The 21,009-nt window shown below is 44.0% G+C and overlaps 1 protein-coding gene across 1 annotated transcript; it reads left to right on the top strand.

Moving 5' to 3' along the window:
- Window positions 1-8,357: 8,357 nt before the first annotated feature.
- Window positions 8,358-9,920, top strand: LOC138080107 (GTPase IMAP family member 5-like). Its single transcript, XM_068973046.1, has 3 exons — window positions 8,358-8,400; window positions 9,264-9,768; window positions 9,905-9,920. Exons 1-3 carry the CDS (start codon window positions 8,358-8,360, stop codon window positions 9,918-9,920), a joined length of 564 nt encoding a protein of 187 aa, XP_068829147.1.
- Window positions 9,921-21,009: the final 11,089 nt, after the last annotated feature.

Raw genomic sequence — 21,009 nt, 5'->3', positions numbered from 1 at the left:
ATCCCTCCTTACAGTCTAACCAGGACCCCTTCCCTGACAGACATCCCCCGGGCCTCCTCTCCTCTCACTGCTTCAGGTCCCCAGGGCTTCTTGAGCTGAGGTTTGAGTGATGCATTAAGGTCCCTTCTTGTCCTAGACATCCAGGTTTTTCTGGCCAAAGCCTCAGGACCTCCTGACCAGGCTCCCTCTGTCTTCCAGAGCCAGATCATCTAGAAGGGCTACCTGAGGTGTGCCAAGAAGACACCTGCAATGGTTTCCACACCCTCTCTCTTTGGGAACCAAGACACCAAAAGGGAGCTTGTGAGCTCTGGGTTTGCAGGGGTGAAGACTGGGAGATGAGGCCTTGCCCTAGGGAATAGAGTCTCACACATGAGGATGAGAAGATAAGTCAGATGTTCTAGAGAATTCACCCACGGCTTTTCCTAGTCACAGATCAAGATACGGGTGTTCTCATCACAGAGTGATAGCAGGCAGTTTGCAATGCCCTATCCTGAAAGCTAGTGCCTCTGCTCGACTCTTTGGGACCCTCAGACTCATCAGTTCTGGAATCAGTTGGGACCCAAAACCAGAACCGAAGGAAACAGTATTCTCGTAGGGTTGGGCATTTCAGACTCCCTGATGTAGTGAGGCAAGGAACTGGAGTCAAGAGTGTTAAAAAAGGCATCGTGTGAATCTAAATGTCCATCAACAGGTGAGTGGATAAATCTGTCAATTCCAGCCAAGAAGTATGATCTGTGACATATAGGGGGAGTCTCTTGAGCAACAGACATGGAATAAAGCTAGGCTGCATAATCTTGATTTGGTAAGTGGTGATTAAAGAAGCAAAACAGGGACAAGTGGAAAGTTACCATGTATCCACAAAAACTCCTGTTTTTCTCTCACTTCCCCATTATTTTTCCTTACTCTGCCCACTCCACTTCCCTTGTTCAGTAAAGATTTACTGAGCAAGGCCCTGACCATCAGAACAAGACTCAGTTTCCCCCAAAGTCAGTATCTCCCATTAGGAAGCTTCCATAAGCTCTTATCCTTATCCTTCAGAGGGAAGACAGAATGAAAGCCACAATCACAGAAAACTAATCAAACTGATCACATGGACCACAGCCTTGTCTAACTCAATGAAACTATGAGCCATGCCGTGTAGGGCCACCCAAGATGGACGGGTCATGGTGGAGAGTTCTGATAAAATGTGATCCACTGGAGAAGGGAATGGCAACCACTTCAGTATTCTTGCTTTGAGAACCACAGGAACAGTAAGAAAAGGCAAAATGATAGGATACTGAAAGAGGAACTCCCCAGGTCAGTAGGTGCCCAATATGCTACTGGAGATTAGTGGGGAAATAACTCTGGAAAGAATGAAGGGATGGAGCCAAAGCAAAAACAACACCCCGCTGTGGATGTGACGTAATAGAAGCAAGGTCTGATGCTGTAAAGAGCAATATTGCATAGGAACCTGGAATGTCAGGTCCATGAATCAAGGCAAATTGGAAGTGGTCAAAGAGGAGATGGCAAGAGTGAACGTTGCCATTATAGGAATCAGCGAACTAAAATGGACTAGAATGGGTAAATTTAACTCAGATGACAATTATATATACTACTATGGGCAGCAATCCCTTAGAAGAAATGGAATAGCCACCATGGTCAACAAAAGAGTCCAAAATGCAGTACTTGGATGCAATCTAACAAACAACAGAATGATCTCTGTTCATTTCCAAGGCAAACCATTCAGTATCATAGTAATCCAAGTCTATGCCCCAACCAGTAATGCTGAAGAAGCTGAAGTTGAACGGTTCTATGAAGACCTACAAAACCTTTTAGCATTAACACCCTCCCGACAAAGATTTCATACATAGTAGTGTGTATATTTCAATCCCATTTCCCAATTCATCCTACTCCCCCATCCCCCCTTGGTATCCATAAGTTTGTTCTCTATATCTGTGTCCCTATTTCTGCTTTGCTAATAAATTCATCTGCATGACTTTTCTAGATTCCACATATTGATATTATACAATATTTGTTTCCTGACTTACTTCACTCTATGTGACAGTCTCTAGGTCTATCCACGTCTCTGCAAATGGCACTATTTCATTTCTTTCTGTGGCTGAGTAACATCCCAGTGTATCTATGTACCACATCTTCTTTATCCATTCCTTTGCTGATGAACATGTAGATTGCCTCCCTGTCCTGCTTATTGTAAACAGTGTGGCAAGGAACATTGGGGTGTATGTATCTTTTTGAATTACAGCTTTGCCCGAATCAGTCACAGGGGTGGGATTTCTCGGTCATATGATAGTTCTATTTTTAGTTTTGTGAGGCACCTCCATACTCTTCTCCATAGTGACTGTACCAGTTTACATTCCCACCAACAGTGTAGGAAGATTCCCTTTTCTCCACACCCTCTTTAGCACTTATTGTTTGTAGATTTTTTTGATGATAGCCATTCTGTTCAGTGTGAGGTGATACCTGATTACAGTTTTGACTTGCATTTCCTGAATAATTAGTGATGCTGAACACGTTTCCTGGCCATCTGTATGTCTTCTTTGCAGAAATGTCTGTTTAGGTCTTCTGCTCATTTTTTTGATTGAGTTACTTGGTTTTTGATATGAAGTTGCATGAGCTGTTTGTATATCTTGGAGTTTAATCTTTTGTCAGTTGCTTCATTTGCAAATGTTTTCTTCCATTCTGAGGGTTGCCCTTTCATTTCATTTATGGATTCCTTTGCTATGCAAAAGCTTTTGCATTTAATTAGGTCCCATTTGCTTATCTTTGTTTTTATTTTCATTACTCTAGGGGGTGTGTCAAAAAAGATCTTGCTGAGATTTATGTCAAATAGTGTTCTGTCTATGTTTTTCTCTAAGAGTTTTATACTTCTGGGCCTTACAGTTAGGTCTTTGGTCCGTTTTGATTTTACTGTTGTGTAAGACGTTAGGTCAATTTTTTTTTTTTTTTTTTTTTTGCTCTGGGAACCTTAATGTGATAGTGACAATGTTGCCTTTTCTATACAAGTGAGTAAGTATTTGCTTATTCCAGCAATCAAATATTTTGAGATTTTTTTCTCTAAATTTGTCATTAACCTCTTTTTTGTTTTAATTATTATTTTGGGTCATAATGATTTTTACACCTTACACTCAGTCTCCTTCTTGGTCCAATTCTTGTTTACTTTGTATTTCCTGTCACACTTTATCCCATGAAGTTTAAGCACTCCTTTTTACTTCAAAAATAGACTTAAATCGTGTATATCCCTTGACTTTCGACGTCTGAAAACACCTAACATCTGTTCTTCCACGCGCTGGTGAAATGGCTCAAGGATACACTGAAGAGAACAGCGTATCACTCCTCAGAAATCACACACGTACACGCCTTCTAAGAACAGACTTCCCAACCCCAAGAAACAAAAGGCAAAGAACAGTGGCTCTGTGGCTCCTAGCTCTGCGGAGTTTCTGGAAAGGAGGACGGCTCCACTCTAATCTGCTCCACACCTGGCTCCAGCTTTGCACGAAGGTAGAGAAGTCCTCCGCGAAAAGTCTGTGATTCTTTCTTGCGCCAAAGAAAATAACTAGCTTTCTAAGTTGGTCTCTTTGGAGGTGCTTTCAAGGGGAGACTCGGATCAGAGTGGTCTCTTTTCACCCATCTTAAAGAGGAAATGGGAGGGGGCGAGGCGCTCGCGGTCTTAGAGGGCAAGCATCCCTTGGGGGTGCACACGCTGCGAACCCGGTTGTCCGGTTTCCGCGGCAGTAGTTTCGCCCCGCCCGGAGGACAGGAGGCGCGCGCGCTCCGTCAGCCCTGCTTTCCTTCTTGCCCTGCAGTCGTGCCCTGCAGCCTTCGGCCGCGCGCTCCCGCCGACCCGCTGGCACCCAGCCCACAGAGCCGAGCCTGGTAAGGGGACGCTGCGGGGGTCCCTGCGTCCTGGAGGATTGGGAGCGGGGAGAAGAAGGAGGGTTCTGGAGGCCGCGGTTGAGTCAGGGCTACTGATTTCTGGTGGGACCTCGAACCGGTTCCATGCTTCTGGGGTCTCCTGTCAGTGAAACCGGGCGCCGGTGGAAAGGGTTAGGGACACCAGCAGGCTCCCAGTGGGAACCAACCGGATTTGGGAACCGCTCACCCCGCGTTCCCGCCCATCGCTTTCCACAGCCCTGCAGTCTTTTATGTCTAGTTGCCTACTTCTTAGCTCTTTTGATTTTCATTAAGCTTCACAGCGTTTCATAAAGCTTCGCTAATATTCTCAGATGCTGGGAAAGATTGAAGGCAAAAGGAGATGAGGGAGGCAGGAGATGAGATGGTTAGATAGCATCTCGGACTCATTGGTCATGAACTGAACAAACTTCGGGAGATAGTGGAGGACAGGAAAGCCTGGCGTGCTGCAGCCCATGGGGTCGCAAAGAACTGGACAGGACTGAGCGACTGAACAATAATTTGACAGATTGAGAAAACTGAAACTCACAAGGTGCTCTAACTAGGTAGAGCGAACATCTTAAGTTTTACCTTCGTAACTTCACCCATACCACCCCCGCCCCGTCCCTGACAAGTACCACCTCCCAGAGAAGCCTGCTGCAGGAATCCATTCCTAGGGCTCCACAGGACGAGAACCCTCACTGAGCCACGTTCCCAACGAAACCTCTCAGTAGACATTGTTCCAAGACCTTGATCTGCAAGCCACCGCATTCTTCCCCAGATAGCCACGTTTCCTACCACACGATGTAGAATTCGACGCTATGGCATAGAGACCCCAGCGTGTACAGGAACCATCCCTTGGTCTACTGTCAACCCCTTGTGAAAGTCGTGTGATGAAATCCTGATGCTAAACTGTGAAACCAGTGATGCTGGGAAATAGAGGGACTCAAGCAGATGGGGAAGGAGAGACTCATGAATAAGGCAGACGAAAAATATTTTTACCTTTCCTAAAACAGCAGGAGAGAGCCTACTTTCTAGTGGTTTGATAAAATGAGATAGCATCAAGATAACATCAGGTTCATCCAATTTAAAGATCAGAAGGTATATGATGTTCATTTGCTTCAACCTCCTCCCTAAGCTAGATCCCCCTGCTGTTCCTGTCAGATATCTGTATAATCTCTGTTCCCACACCAGCTCTCTCTTGATTCCTGATCCCATGTCAGGAAGATTAGGGTTTTCTTTGTGGAGAAGAAATCTGCCTCCACTCTTCATTCCCCAACTTTTGTCTGTTCTGCAATTGACACGTGTCATGTCTCTTCAGGTTTACTATGCTTCCGGATGTCTTCCTAGGCTTGATTCAGTTCTTTTAATATCCTGTCGTTTCAGCATTTCCATCAATATCCTTTCTAACTAGCCTCTGGACACTTTGGTATTTGTTAATATCTGCCCCCAAAAATCTATTCCTCAGAGAGACGTGTTTCCCCTCGGCAACCTGACCCACTCAGAAGATGCTTCAGGGGACGGTGCTGCACCTCTGCTCCCCAATTCGGGACTTTGATGGTGTTTTGTGGCAGCCACAGAGCCCCATTTGGGTCACACTGATCATCAAGTCATGTAAAAACACCAGATTGTTTAAACTGAAATCTTTCCATTCTGAGCAACTTCTGTCCCTGATGATTTTATGTTTGAATAGTCTTTTTTTAAAAAAGGGGGCACACAAGATTTTGCAATACAGTTCTCTTTGTTGGTTTTAGGGCAAGCTTCCAGCCTAACTGCTTCAGTTTATGTCCTGACCATGGATGGCAACATGGTATGTGGTGTTCCAAGAGGCTCAATGACTTTATCTTCACTTCTCCTCCCTGATGAATCTAGGAGAATATATGCAGGCAAAATGAGCCAGTTTTTGTTCTTAGCTCCATGACAGTTGTGTGAACACGGGCATGTTAGTTGAGACTCAGTTTCTTAATATTTTAATAGAAACTTTAATACCTATCTCAATCACTTCATAGGGAATTAGGGCAAACAATTAAAATAATGGATATGAAAGAAAAATTGAAAATTACAAATGATGGTGAAGTTCATTATCAACATTGTCACGACTGTCATCATTGTCTTTACTACTTCAATATACTGGTTCCAATAGAAAATGTCATCTGAGATAGAAAAGATGTCAGAGAATTTGAACAATTTAGCAAAAGCTGGAGTATAATTTACTAGAGGTAAGGACACCAAGTGAGAGAAGGTGGTAAGGAAAATGGTCTTCTCGGGGGTTAAGGAAAGGAAAGGGGTGCAGGAGGAAAAGGAAAGGAAAGAATTTATTTTAGTATATTCTGATAGTGTGACAGGGGATGGTTTCCTTAATGAGGACCATTGCTATGCATCCTGACTGAGTGAATAGAAAAATGTATAAAGGTAGAAATAAGAAATTTGCTGAATAGCAAATCAACTATGAAAATCATTTTTGATTCAATGTTAATCAATAAAACGCAAGTTTAAACCAATTAAGACATCCTACTGTATGCCCAACAGGGTGAACAAAAAATTAAAAATCTAGTATTACCAAGTGTAGGCAAAGATTTGTGGGATGCTGGAACGTGGCTGCTGCCAGCATGACTCAACACAAGTTTCCTGGAGTCAGATTTGGCAACATCTAGTCAGGTGGAGCGACTACACTTTCACTTTTCACTTTCATGCATTGGAGAAGGAAATGGCAACCCACTCCAGTGTTCTTGCCTGGAGAATCCCAGGGACGGCGAAGCCTGGTGAGCTGCCATCTATGGGGTCGCACAGAGTCGGACACGACTGACGCGACTTAGCAGCAGCAGCAGAAGCAGCAGTCAGGCGGAAGTTGGACATTCCAGAGAGATTGTCATGTTGGTAGTAGCACTACTGTTGGTAGTAACAAAGATGCATTTGGAACACCAAATGTTTGTTAAGAAAGAACAGGATAAAATGTTGCATAAATAATGTCACTTCTGTAAAAAAGTAAAATACCAAAAAGTACTGTATCTTAACTTAGATAGATGTGTATGTACAAGTGTAAATACACAAATGAGATAGACACATAAACCTCTCAGAATATTGTTTGCGTCTAAAAGGAGAGGGAGAATGAGACTCAGGGTTGGAGTCAAAAAGTAAATAAATGAAACTATATGTGTAAAGTTTTAACTTTCTCAATCAAACTGAACAGCAGTAATAAAAATGCCAAAATTCTGAGGTTTGTTCATTGCACATCGTGGAATTTGTTTTATTCCTCAGTGTATTTATTTCTCTTCTTAAAATATTTGTTTCATAACTGCATAATCTTTAAAACTGAATAAATAAAATATAGGCTCAGTGATGGTGGTTTAGTTGCTAAGTTGTGTCTGACTCTTGTGACCCCATGGACTATATATAGCCTGCCAGGCTTCTCTGCCCATGGGATTCTCCAGGCAAGAATACTGGAGTGGGTAACCATTCCCTTCTCCAGGGGATCTTCCCAACCCAGGAATTGAACTCAGTTCTCCTGCATTGCAAGCCCATTCTTTACCAACTGAACTATGAGGGAAGCCCATAGGCTCAGAGTTCACCTTAATTATAATTCAAGATTGCATGCTTGCCTTTTCCAATGCATGCTTACCTTTTCTAGCACCAAGAATGACACAATAGTATGCTTCATCTGAATGAAACATTTATCTCCATGGTTTTGCCAATTTCTGCTCATGTCTACTGGGATTTTTAAGTTGTTATTGGGAGACCCACAAGGAAAGACATTTGATTTAAAACAGAGAAGGCAATGACTTTATCCTGAATTTGTCCCGAATGTTGCTGCTGTCCCTCAGTCAGGGCACCAGTTTCTCTCCCCCCAGCTGCTCAGAGGGAAGGAGGTGGTGACCATGTTCGGGCCTTTTCCCCTTCTCCCTCTCATGTCCATCCTCAAAGGAGCCCTGGACCCCAATTCCACACTCCCACTGGAAGGTGATTTGTACATTCCCCTTTGCCACTGGGCTATCCATCTGATACAAACAGTTTCTGGGACTGGAAATGCCCAGTACTTCAAACAAACCACTATTCATTTACATCAAGGCAACATTTATTCTCTAGTCTAGCAAATTTGCTTTGATTCCAGTAATAATAACAAATAATTTTAAAGTCTTGTTTCTTATTCCATAGAAGAAGGCTTTCTTTATTTCATGCCTTTTCAGCTTGAAGGGGGATAATCAACTGATGTGTATTCAAACATTTCTTGCTTTCCTGTAGAATGAGGAAGAAAAGCAAGAGTTCACTGTGTTAATAACCTAGCATCACCTGGCTTGCTTAAAGCTCTATATGGATATTTGAAAATAAAACATGTTAGAAAATTAGCAATGCAAATGGTTCATCTGAGGATAATTGTTCTCGGCTATCTGAATTGGAGGTGTTCTCAGGTCTTACCAGCTCCTATAAGGACACTTGCTTTTATTCCTTTCCTCTTTTTATTCTAGAAGTGAATGGAAGGGCTGCAGAGGAGCAGATATGGAACCATGGCTGAAGGTAAGAAACCCTCCAAATTCTCAAGCACTCTGGACACCTGGAGACAGTTACTGTCTTCCCTCTTCCATTCCCTGACCTCAAACACTGAGACAGAAGAGAAACCCAGTTACTTTAAACTGCAGGAGAAAAAGGCAGCTATCACGTTCTTTATCTTCCCTACTGTCATCACACCCTACACACCTGAGCATGACACTCTGACCCTTGTGGTGATGTATGGGAAATGTGGAAATAAAACTTCAAGTCAGAAGTCAGTGGATTTGGAACCAAATTGTGGAAATGATATCTTCCCCTGCCTGTGCTCAGCTTGAAAAGAGGAAAAGTTCCCCATAGAGATTTAGTAATCCTGTTTGAAAAATAAAATTTCAGAATACTTTAGTAAGGGAAGAACTGACACAGTAAAAGGAACAAAATAACAGATCTTAGGCGCCTAGAATGAACCTAATTCATATGGGCTCATAAGAACTCCAGAAGTCCTTGGATTCTCACTCTTCATCTCTTGAAAATTTTAGCTCTTGGCACAACGTCACCCTTGCCGACTCTTGTTGTTGTTTGTTGTTGTTTAGTCACTATGTCATATCCAACTCTTTGCAACCCCTTGGACAGCAGCCCACCAAGCTCCTCTGTCCATGGGCTTTTCCAGGCAAGAACACTGCAGCAGCTTGCCATGTCCTCCTGCAGGGAGCCTTCCCAACCCAGGGATCAAACCTGTGTTCCGTGTCTCCTGCATTGGCAGGCGGGTTCTTTCCCACTAGCACCACCTGGGAAGCCCATCGCCAACTATACCCCAAGACAAAATACAAGCTTTAAAAAAGAATCACAAACTTAGTAAAACAGGGGAAATCCTTTTTTTTTTTTTTTTACAGGCGGGATAGAACATCAGGGCTTTGAACCTTCCTCCTCCTTGAGGATCATCCTGGTAGGCAAAACAGGCAGCGGGAAAAGTGCGACCGGGAACAGCATCCTCTGCCAGCCCGTGTTTGAGTCCAAGCTGGGGGCCCAGTCGGTGACCAGGAAATGTCAGAGGGCAACAGGCACGTGGAATGGGAGGAGCATCCTGGTGGTGGACACGCCCCCCATCTTCGAGTCCAGGGCCCAGGATCAAGAGGTGTATGAGAATATCGGAGCCTGTTATCTGCTGTCGGTGCCAGGGCCCCACGTGTTGCTGCTGGTGACCCAGCTGGGGCGCTTCACCGAGCAGGACGTGGTGGCTGCGACCAGGGTGAAGGAGGTCTTTGGGGCAGGAGCCGAGAGACACATGGTCATCCTCTTCACTCACAAGGAGGATTTGGCGGGTGGATCCTTGGATGAGTACGTGGCAAACACAGACAACCTCAGGCTGAGGAGCCTGGTCCGGAAGTGCGGGCGGAGGTACTGTGCCTTCAACAACCGGGCCTCCGGGGACGAGCAGAGAGAGCAGCTGGCCCAGCTGATGGCAGTGATCGAGGGGCTGGAGCGGGAGCACCAGGGTGCCTTCCTCACCAACGAGCTCTTCTTTGATGCACAGATGCTGCGACAGATAGGGGATGGAACCCATGGAGAAGGTCAGAGGCGCTACCTGGAAAAGGTACAGCTGCAGGTTGCAAAACAAAAGCAAGACCTGAAAGAGGGTGAGAGAAACGGTGCCTTGAAGGTGCTCCTCCGACTCAAAGCCTGGATCGTTTCTCATGCCAAAATATTTGTTCTTTTCCTATGCCTTTTGATTTTTCTTGCCATTGTAATTAGCTTGTATAGTACACATCAACGTTGAGCATTTTCAGATGACAGCTGCCCTCGGCTTCCACCTTTTCAGAGTTGGCATACCTATCTGTGTTGATCAGAAACTTTGTTTGCTTTTTACATAATTTCATTTTCAATTTTGCTTCCTTGCATCAGACACACCATCCCTTTCCTTCGGTTCCTTTTTAGGTAAATAAAATCCAAAAGGAAAGAAATTTCCCCTTTCTGTTGTGTTAAAAATGGTGAAGGTGGAAACTTCCCTGGCAGTCCAGTGGTTAAGACTGCTTTCAATGCAAAGGGTGCAGGTTCAATCCCTGGCTGAGAAACTAAGATCCTATGTGCTGTGCAGCCAAAAATTAAAGCAAATAAATAAATTTAAGAGCAAAATCTTTTCAAAAATATGATGAAGACAAGTAATAAACTAACTGCACACCATCAAGAAATATTGGGGAGCTTGAGGAGAGGAAAGTGAGTGGACTGACATACTGTGTGAGTGAACGTCTCACCGGGGACCTCCTTTTTACAGTTGGAATTCCTTATTTTATTCAGAAACATACTCTGACTTCCTTGTAGGTTAAAAAAAAGATAGTAATAATAAGACACCACACAAGAGAGAAAGACTAGGGTGTTCTGGGATGTCTCTGGGGTGTGAAGAGGCTGGGGGAGAAAGGAGGGAGGCCGTAGAGACAGGGTGGGGAGGAAGATCTCCACATAGTCAGCCACTGGGAAATTAAAGAACCAGAAATCCTTAGAGCAGGGCTAGACAAGAGCCAGATGGTGAGTGTAGGAATTCAGGCTTAGCCGACCATCTGGTCTCCTTCAACACTCAACCATCTCCATGTAGCATGAGAGCCACCCTGGAGAAGAAGGAAGTGACCTGCAAGACTGCATTCCCTACAAGTTTAGAAATTTGAATTGCATGGACTTTTCATATGTGGTGATGAAACATTATGCTTCTCTTGATTTTTTGACCCACTGTTGTTGTTCAGTCGCTCAGCCCTGTCTGGCTATTTGCAACCCCATGGACTCCAGCACGCCAGATTTCCCTGTCATTCACCATCTCCAAGAGCTTGCTCAAACTCATGTCCATTGAGTTGGTGATGACATCCAACCATCTCATTCTCTGACATTCCTGAATCCTCCTGTCTTCAATCTTTCGCAGCAAAGATTTTTTTGAAAATTTTTTTCTGTTTCTTCTAATGAGTGAGCTCTTAGGTAGCCAAAGTATTGGAGCTTCAGCTTCAGCATCAGTCCTTCCAAAGACTATTCAGGCATGCTTTCCTTTAGGATTGACTGGTTTGATCTCCTTGTAGTCCAAGGGACTCTCAAGAGTCTTCTCCAACACCACAGTTCAAAAGTATCAATTCTTTGGTGCTCAGCCTTGTTTATAGTCCAACTCTCACATCAATACATGACTACTGGAAAAACCATAGCTTTGACCTTTGTCAGCAAAGTAATATCTCTGCTTTTTAATACACTGTCTAGGATTGTCATAACTTTTCCTCCAAGGAGCAAGTGTCTTTTAATTTCATGGCTACAGTCACCATCTACAGTGATTTTGGAGCCCAAGAAAAGAAAATTTGTCTTTGTTATCATTGTTTCCTCATCTTTTTGCTGTGAAGTGATGGGACCAGATGCCATGATCTTTGTTTTTAGAATGCTGAATTTTAAGCCAGCTTTTTAACTCTCCTCTTTCACCTTCAATAGGAGGCTCTTTAGTTCCTCTTCACTTTCTGCCATAAGGGTGGTGTCATCTGCATATCTGAGGTTATTGATATTTCCCCTGGCAATCTTGATTCTAGCTTGTGCTTCATCCAGACTGGCATTTTGCATAATGTACTCCACATATACATTAAATAAGCATGGTAACAATATACAGCCTTGATGTACTCCTTTCCCAATTTGAAACCAGTCCATTTTTCCCTGTCCAGTTCTGAATGTTCCTTCTTGACCTGCATACAGGTTTCTCAGGAGGCAGGTAAAGTGGTCTGGTATTCCCATCTGTTTAAGAATGTTCCACAGTTTGTTGTGATCCACACAGTCAAAGGCTTTAATGTAGTCAATGAAGCAGAAGTAGATGTTTTTCTAGAATTCTCTTGCTTCTTCTATTATTCAAAAATGTAAAAATGCTCCTCAATTCACAGAACTGGCCTCAGCCTGGATTTGCTCTGCAGGCTGTCGTTTGCCCACCCCTGTCTTAGAGGAAGTTTTCCATCATGGGTTGAGCTTGGATGTAGTGAAACATCTTGAACCCCAAAGTCAGCACAATTGTGTGTGATACCTGTAGAAATTTTGGGGAAGGGTGGCATTGCACATTTCAGTGGTAGAAAAGAGAAGCGGGAAGACACTGGGGTGAAGTTTGAGTGGTGGTCACCACCAAGTCAGTGGAAAGAGGAAACCAGATGAGGAAGGGTCTGGGTGACCCCTTCCCAACTTCTCCTCCTATGGGATAGCTGTCCATCCCTTCATACCCTGTAGGGGAGACCCACGGTCACACAAGCATTCTGTGACTGGGTGGGTAAGTGATGAGCTCTCTGTGATGCCCAACTCATTGTCCATGTTCCCACTGGTGATAAAGGTGCAGTTTATCTCAACAGTGCTATCCTATAACCGATTCCAATCTTGTGCAAGGAGTGTTATGTGTGAGATCCTCAAACCCTTGAAACACCAAGCAACTCAGAGTTCTCAGATCAAGGACCTCCTCCTCAGTGTGGTCTTCCCAAACTGTCTGACCCAAGTTGGCCTCTCCCTTCCTTGACTTCATCCAGTCCCACTCCACCCACACGTAGCTGAGTGCTGAGGGGCAGGGTCTCTGCTGGTCACCAGGGATCTGAGAGAAGTAAGGCCAAGGACACCTGTGTAGTAGAGGGAGGAAGGCATGTAAAAACGAGGATGAGCCGGAAGTGAGAGTCCACACAGGAAAGCAAGAGTAGCCCTCGCTGGTCATGACTAGAGAAAGCCCGGGTAGCAATGAAAACCCAGTGTGGCCAATGAATAAATTAAACTAAAAATGGGTGTGAGAGAAATTTGTCCATGGTGGGATGTCAACCAGAAGGAGAGTACAGGCTTGGGGGGCAGAGGAGCCTTGGCCAGGTTGGGGCCGAGGCTTCTAGAAACGTGCTGGCCCCTCCTTCCAGGACTGACTTCAGGCAGAGGGAGCAGGCAAGGCATTCAGAATCACAGTAATCCAAATCTGTGCCCCAACTGGTAATGCTGGGTCAGGCAGGAGATTGAGAATCACTGGAGGAGGCAGGGAGGGACCTGGCTGGGTGGGTTCAAGGGCTTTCTCCCCGAGGTTTTTAACCAGGTTAGGAATTTTAGGAAGATCACGCTGCAGCAATGTGGTGGTTGGACTAAATAAGTGTGAGCCTAGGAACATGGCATCACACTCAGAATAAAAGAATTCCACCTCAGCCATCCATCGGGGCCTGAGCCGTAACGGGAGGTGTGGGGATGGAGAGGACACCACAGGAATGGGGCACCGAGGGGGTAAATTGACACTGATATCAGAGTGGCACTGATATCAAGGTCAGGAGGGAGCCAGCTTTCTGTTGGCCTCCTGGGGACCCTGGCTCCCCTCACTGCCTCGGCCCTCAGAGGAGACTGGGCTGAGCAGAGGAAGGCCGAGACTTCAGATCTGGTGGAGTCAACATTGAAGCCCTCTGGGCTGGGCAGTCTCCTCCTCCCTCCAGGGAAGGCACTGAACCAGGGAAACTCACTAAAGAAAGCTGGAGGGAGAACCCAGGAATATTTTGCAATAGAGGAAGAGACAGGGTCATGCTCCACCTTGGTTGTTCGCCAAAGTAATTCCTTTGAAAGTGTTCAAATATGAGCTCTGATTCTCCCTCAAACTGTTACAGAAAGGGGATCCCTTCCAGGGCCCTAAAGGGGGCTCTTGTCTAACACTCGGAAATGAATTGTCTGAGGAGACACAGGAGCTGATAAAGCAAGAGAATATTGGGAAAGGCCCACCCGAGGGGAGAGCAGTAGGGTAAGGGAACCCAGGGGAACTGCTCTGCCATGTGGCTCAAAGTCTCAGGTTTCATGGTGATGGGATTAGTTTCCGAGTTGTCTTTGGCCAATCATTCTGGCTCAGGGTCCTTCCTAGTGGTGCATGCCTTTCTTGGTCAAGATGGATGCAAGCAAGAAGGATTCTCGGAAGTGCTAGAACATGTGGCTTCTCCTTTTGACCTTTCCCAAACTCTTCCAGTTGGTGGTGGCTTATTAGTTTGTGTTCCTTACCAGGACTTTCTATGATAAAGTAACTCAAGCAAGTGGTTATTGTGGTGCCTGGCCAGGGTGGGCAGTTTCAGTCAGTGTGCAGTCAGGCAGTTTGACCCTAACAAAAGGGTGAAAGAAGCACAGAAAAGACTCGCCCAGGGGCCATCCCATTTCCTCTGCTTCTCCCTTTGTCATTGTCAGGATAGTCCAGCTCCACGGATTTTTCACATTCTTCAAGATTCCAGGGAAGCCCCTTCAGCATTCAGTGGATGTTGACTCTCTACGCAGGAGCTTTAGCTGTATATGAAGGTCCTTCCTGATACTAGGAAAAGAGAAGTTTGTTTGCTTATTTATTCTTTGCATCTTTGAAAGTTCACAACTTAAAGATTCCCATGTAGGGGACGTACTGTATTTATTATGCTGGTCTGTGGTCAGTGACCTTAGATGTTGCTACTAGGACTTGCTGAAGCCTCAGATGATGGTTAGCACTTTTCAGCAATAAAGTATTTTTAAAGTTATGTACATTTTTTTTTAGGGGGCTTCCCTAGTGGCTCAGTGGTAAAGAATCCACCTGCCAATGCAAGAGATACAGGATCAATTCCTGGATGGGGAAGATCCCCAGGAGGAAAAAATGACAACCCACTCCAGTATTCTCGCTTTGGAAATCTCAGGGACAGAGGAGCCTATGGGCTTCAGTCCATGGGGCCACAAAAGACTTGGAGAGGACTTAGCGACTGAACAATAACAACAACAATAAAGAAAAGGAAGAAACTAGATCTCTCTCTCCACCAGATAGGACACAGCAACCAAAAGGGGGGTTCTCCCCAGACACCAAATCCCCCACACTTTGATCTTGGACCTCCCAGCCTCCAGAGCAGTGAAGAATAAATATTTCTTGGTTACCACCTAGTCTTTGCTATTTATTTTAGCAACCTTAACTGACAAAAAGAATAATAAATGCCTCTTGAGGAGGAAGATAAGAAAAGATAAAAAGGAAAAGACCTAGAAGCACTAGCACCCCTGAGTCGATTCAGCCATCACACCCTCTATTCCCACCTCATGCCTGGGCTCAGAGGAGATATTCTTACATCGAGAATAGAGGGAGCTCACACAGGGCTGGTGGAATAAATCCCAGATGGACCAAAGTTTTTAGGATCACTCCTTTGGGGTTACTGGATTTTTCCAACCTTTCCAGAACCTTCTCCCTATTCTGCCTCCACCCAGAAGCCTCAGTTCAGTCACTCAGTTGTGTCCGACTCTTTGGGACCCCATGAATCGCAACACGCCAGGCCTCCCTGTCCATCACCAACTCCCGGACTTCACTCAGACTCATGTCCATAGAGTCGGTGATGCCATCCAGCCATCTCATCCTCGGTCATCACCTTCTCCTCCTGCCCTCAATCCCTTCCAGCATCAGAGTCTTTTCCAGTGAGTCAACTTTTCGCATGAGGTGGCCAAAGTACTGGAGTTTCAGCTTTAGCATCATTCCTTCCAAAGAAATCCCAGGGCTGATCTCCTCCAGAATGGACTGGTTGGATCTCCTTGCAGTCCAAGGGACTCTCAAGAGTCTTCTCCAACACCACAGTTCGAAGCATCAATTCTTTGGTGCTCAGCTTTCTTCACAGTCCAACTCTCACATCCATACATGACCACAGGAAAAACCATAGCCTTTACTAGACGGACCTTAGTCGGCAAAGTAATGTCTCTGCTTTTGAATATGCTATCTAGGTTGGTCATAACTTTCTTTCCAAGGAGTAAGCGTCTCTTAATTTCATGGCTACAGTCACCATCTGCAGTGATTTTGGAGCCCCCCAAAATAAAGTCTGACACTGTTTCTACTGTTTCCCCATCTATTTCCCATGAAGTGATGGGACCAGATGCCATGATCTTCGTTTTCTGAATGCTGAGCTTTAAGCTAACTTGTTCACTCTCCACTTTCACTTTCTTCAAGAGGCTTTTTAGCTCCTCTTCTCTTTCTGCCATAAGGGTGGTGTTATCTGCATATCTGAGCTTATTGATATTTCTCCTGGGAATCTTGATTCCAGCTTGTGCTTCTTCCAGTCCAGCGTTTCTCATGATGTACTCTGCATAGAAGTTAAATAAGCAGGGTGACAATATACAGCTTTGACCTACTCCTTTTCCTATTTGGAACCAGTCTGTTGTTCCATGTCCAGTTCTAACTGTTGCTTCCTGACCTGCATATAGGTTTCTCAAGAGGCAGGTCAGGTGGTCTGGTATTCCCATCTCTTTCAGAATTTCCCACAGTTTGTGGTAATCCACACAGTCAAAGGCTTTGGCATAGTCAATAAAGCAGAAATAGATGTTTTTCTGGAACTGTCTTGCTTTTTGCATGATCCAGCGGATGTTGGCAATTTGATCTCTAGTTCCTCTGCCTTTTCTAAAACCAGCTTGAACATCTGGAAGTTCACGCTTCACGTATTGCTGAAGCCTGGCTTGGAGAATTCTGAGCATTACTTTACTAGCATGTGAGATGAGTGCAACTGTGTGGTAATTTGAGCATTCTTTGGCATTGCCTTTCTTTGGAATTGGAATGAAAACACCTTTCCCAGTCCTGTGGCCACTGCTGAGTTTTCCAAATGTGCTGGCATATTGAGTGCAGCACTTTCACAGCATCATCTTTCAGGATTTGAAATAGCTCAACTGGAATCCCATCACCTCCACTAGCTTTGACCTCCAGCCACAGTCTAAGTCTTTGAATTCATTCTCCTTCTGTTCCTCCATGCATCTCTTCATCCCAACACACCCACTCAAGGATAGGGTTGTGGGAAATGGGGAAATGAAACCATAAGTCTTTGTTGGGAAGAAATCTGAATCACGAAACACAATTTCCTCCCCTTGTTTGTGTTCAATCTTAAAGGAAAAAGGACATAATAAATATTATTGGTACATGAGTGTTTAAATCTCCAACTCTTAACTGTGGACTTGTCTATTTTTCCCCATTTATTTCTGTCTGTTTTTACTTGTTGGATTTTGAAGTTCTCTGGGATTTTTCTGAATCTCTGTTACATATGAGGAGCATCACATTCAACATTACTGTGTCTTGTTGATGAATTAGCCTTTTTACCAAGATGAAGTGTCTTCCTTTAGCCCTGGGATAGAGATAGTATTGTCCTGAAACCGCTGATATTATAGCCACTGTAGGTTTCATGTTCTCAATCTATGCATCATGTATCTTTTTCATCTCTACTACTTTCATCTCTCTGTGTCTTGATATTTAGGGTGAGATTTCCTTAGACAGTTTGCGGGTAGGTCTTGCTTTTTTACCCTGTCTGTCTTATACTCGAAGAGTTGAGATAAGTTGCATCTAATATGATTATTGATATAGTTGTGTTTAAATTCATCATCTTGCTATTTGTTTTTTATGTTTATCCCACCTATCTTTTTTTTTCTTTTTCTCTGCTTTCTTTATGATGATTTTTTAAGTTTTCATTTTATTTCCACTATCACTTTGTTAGCTATACCTGACTTTATTTTTCTTAGTGATTGCTTCACAATTTACAATCAGCACACTTCAGTCACTCAGTCGTGTCCAACTCTTTGCAACCCTATGGACTACAGCATGATAGGCCTCCCTGTCCATCAACAACTCCCGGAGTTTGCTCAAACTCATGTCCATTGAGGTGATGCCATCCAACCATCTCATCCTCTGTCGTCCCCTTCTCCTCTCACCTTCAATCCTTCCCTGCATCAGGGTCTTTTCCAATGAGTCAGCTCTTTGAATCAGGTGGCCAAAGTACTGGAGTTTCAGCTTCATCATCAGTCCTTCCAATGAACATTCAGGACTGATTTCCTTTAGGATGCACTGGTTGGATCTCCTTGCAGTTCAAGGTACTCTCAAGAATATGCACATTTAATTTCTCATCCTCTCTTCAGAGAGGGTTATATCACTTCACATATACTGGAAGTTCTTTAGAACACTATCTTTTATTTCTTCCCTCCCATCTTCTGCATTATTTATATTATACCTTTTACATTTAATTGAAATACAAACAGGCTTCCCAGTTGACTCAGTGATAAAAAACCCACCTTCCAATGCAGGAGACTAGGGCTCAATCCCTGGGTCAGGAAGATCCTCTGGAGAAAAAAATGGCAACACACTCCCGTATTCTTGCCTAGGAAATCCCATGGACAGAGAAGCCTGGCAGGCTACAGTCCATGGGGACACAAAAGTGTCAGGCATAACTTAGTGACTAAAGAACAACAGAATATAAACTCAGTGATATATTCTTCTAGCTTTGTCTTTAAAAGCCAACTATCTTTAGGATAAATTTAGATGATGAAAATAATCTCTTTTTAAAATTTATCCAGTTATTTTCTATGGTCTGTCATTCTTTTGTGTTGATCCCACTTGTCATCCACTTCCACTTTCCATCCATCTGACCCATCTATGGATCAGTCCAGAGCAGCCTGTTGCTCAGTGTCTAGAAACAGTCCTCTTAGACAGGCATACCTTAGAAACATTGTTGAATTGGTTCCAGATCACTGCAACCAAGTTAATATCACACCAAGTTTTTAGCTTCCCAGTGCACATAAAAGCTATGTTCACACTACACTGTAGTCTATTAAGTGTACAATAGAGTTTTGTCTAAAAAATAATGTACATACCTGAATTTAAAATCACTGACAACCATCATCTAAGCCTTTGGTGAGTCATAATCTTTTTGCTGGTGGAGAGTCTTGCCTCCATGTTGAGGACTGCTGACAAATCAAGGTGAATGTGGTGGCTGCTTAAGGCTGGCATGGCTGAAGCAATTCCTTAAGATAAGACAACAATGAGTTTGTCACGTCAATTAACTTTTCCTTTCATAAATTATTTCCCTGTAACATGCATTGCTATTTCTCATAATTTTACCCACTGTAGAGCTTCTTTCAGAATAGGAATCAATTTTCTCAAACTCTGCTGCTGCTTTATCAATTGTTGTAATTGTTCAGTCACTTAGTTGTGTCTGACTCTTTGCAACCACATGGACTGCAGCACTCTGGGCTTCCCTGTCCTTCACTATCTCCCAGAGTTGCTCAAACTCATTTCCATTGAATCAGTGATGTCATCCACCATCTCATCCTCTGTCTCTCCCTCTTCCTCCTGCCTTCAATCTTTCCCAGCATCAGGGTCTTTTCCAATGAGTCAACTCTTTGCATCAGGCGGCCAAAGTACTGTAGCTTCAGCTACAGCATGTGCTGTGATTAGTCACTCAGTCATGTCCGACTCTTTGGCACCCCATGGACTACAGTCTGCCAGACTCCTTTGTCTATGGGGATTCTCAAGACAAGAACACTGGAGTGGGTTGCCATGCCCTCCTCCAGGGGATCTTCCCAACCCAGGGATTGAAGCCAGGTCTCCTGGATTGCAGGCGGATTCTTTACTGTCTGAGCCACCAGGGAAGTCATCAGTTCTTCCAAAGAATATTCAGGATTGATTTCCTTTAGAATTGACTGGTTTTCTCTCCTTGCTGTCAAAGGGACTCTCAAGAGTCTTCTCCTAGCACCACAGTTTCAAAGCATCAATGCTTCGGTGCTAAGCTTTGTTTTACATGACTACTGGAAAAACCATAGCTTTGACTATATGGACTTTTGTTGGCAAAGTGATGTCTCTGCTTTTTAATATGCTGTCTAGGTTTGTCATTGCTTTTCTCCCAAGGAGCAAGCATCTTTTAATTTCATGTGTTGAGTCCTTTAAAATCATCTATGAGGACTAGAATCAGCTTCTTTCAAACTCCTGTTAATGTTGATATTTTGACCTCTTCCTGTGAATCATGAATATTCTTAATGGCATCTAGATTAATGAGGTCTTTCCAGATGGTTTACTACTACTTTGCCCAGATGCATCAAGGGAATCACTATATATGGTAGCTATAGCCTTATGAAGTGTATTCCCTAAATAATAAGATCCAAAATTCAAAATTACTCCTTGATACAAGGGCTATGAATGGATGTGTTCACAGGCATGAAAACAACATTAATCTCACAGTACATTTCCACCAGAGCTCTTGTGTGACCAAGGGCATTGTCAATTAGCAGTAATATTTTAAAAGGAATCTTTTTCCCTGAGCAGTAGGTCTCAACAGTGGGCTTAACATCTTTAGCAAACCATGTTGCAAACAGATGGGTTGTCATCCAAAGTTTGTTGTTCCATGTGTAAGGTACAGGCAGAGTATATTTAGCATAATTCTTAAGGACCCTAGGATTTTCACAATGGTCAATGAGCATTGGCTTCAACTTAAAGTCACTAGCTATGTTAATCTCTAAAAAGAGAGTCAGCGTGTCCTTTGAAGATTTGAGGTCAGGCATTGACTTCTCTGGGCTTCCCAGGTGGTGCTAGTGGTCAAGAATCCTCCTGCCAATGCAGGAGCTGCAGGAGACACAGGTTCAATCCCTGGGTCAGAAAGATCTTCTGGAGGAGGAAATGATAACCCACTCCAATATTCTTGCTTGGAGAATCCCATGGACATAGGAGCCTAGTGGGCAACAGTCCATGGGATTGTAAAGAGTCAGATATGACTTAGCAACTAAGCATGCATACATGATTGACTTCTCCTCTGTAGCTATGAAAGTTCTAGACAGCATTTTTTTTTCCCCCAAGATAAAGCTGTTACACTTACACTGGAAATCTGTTGTTTATCTTAGCTAGATCTTCTGAATAACTTACATGCA

This window comes from Capricornis sumatraensis, chromosome 5, assembly GCF_032405125.1.
Source record: "Capricornis sumatraensis isolate serow.1 chromosome 5, serow.2, whole genome shotgun sequence".
Classification (NCBI taxonomy): Eukaryota; Metazoa; Chordata; class Mammalia; order Artiodactyla; family Bovidae; genus Capricornis; species Capricornis sumatraensis.
This window is presented reverse-complemented; position numbering and strand designations above follow the sequence as displayed.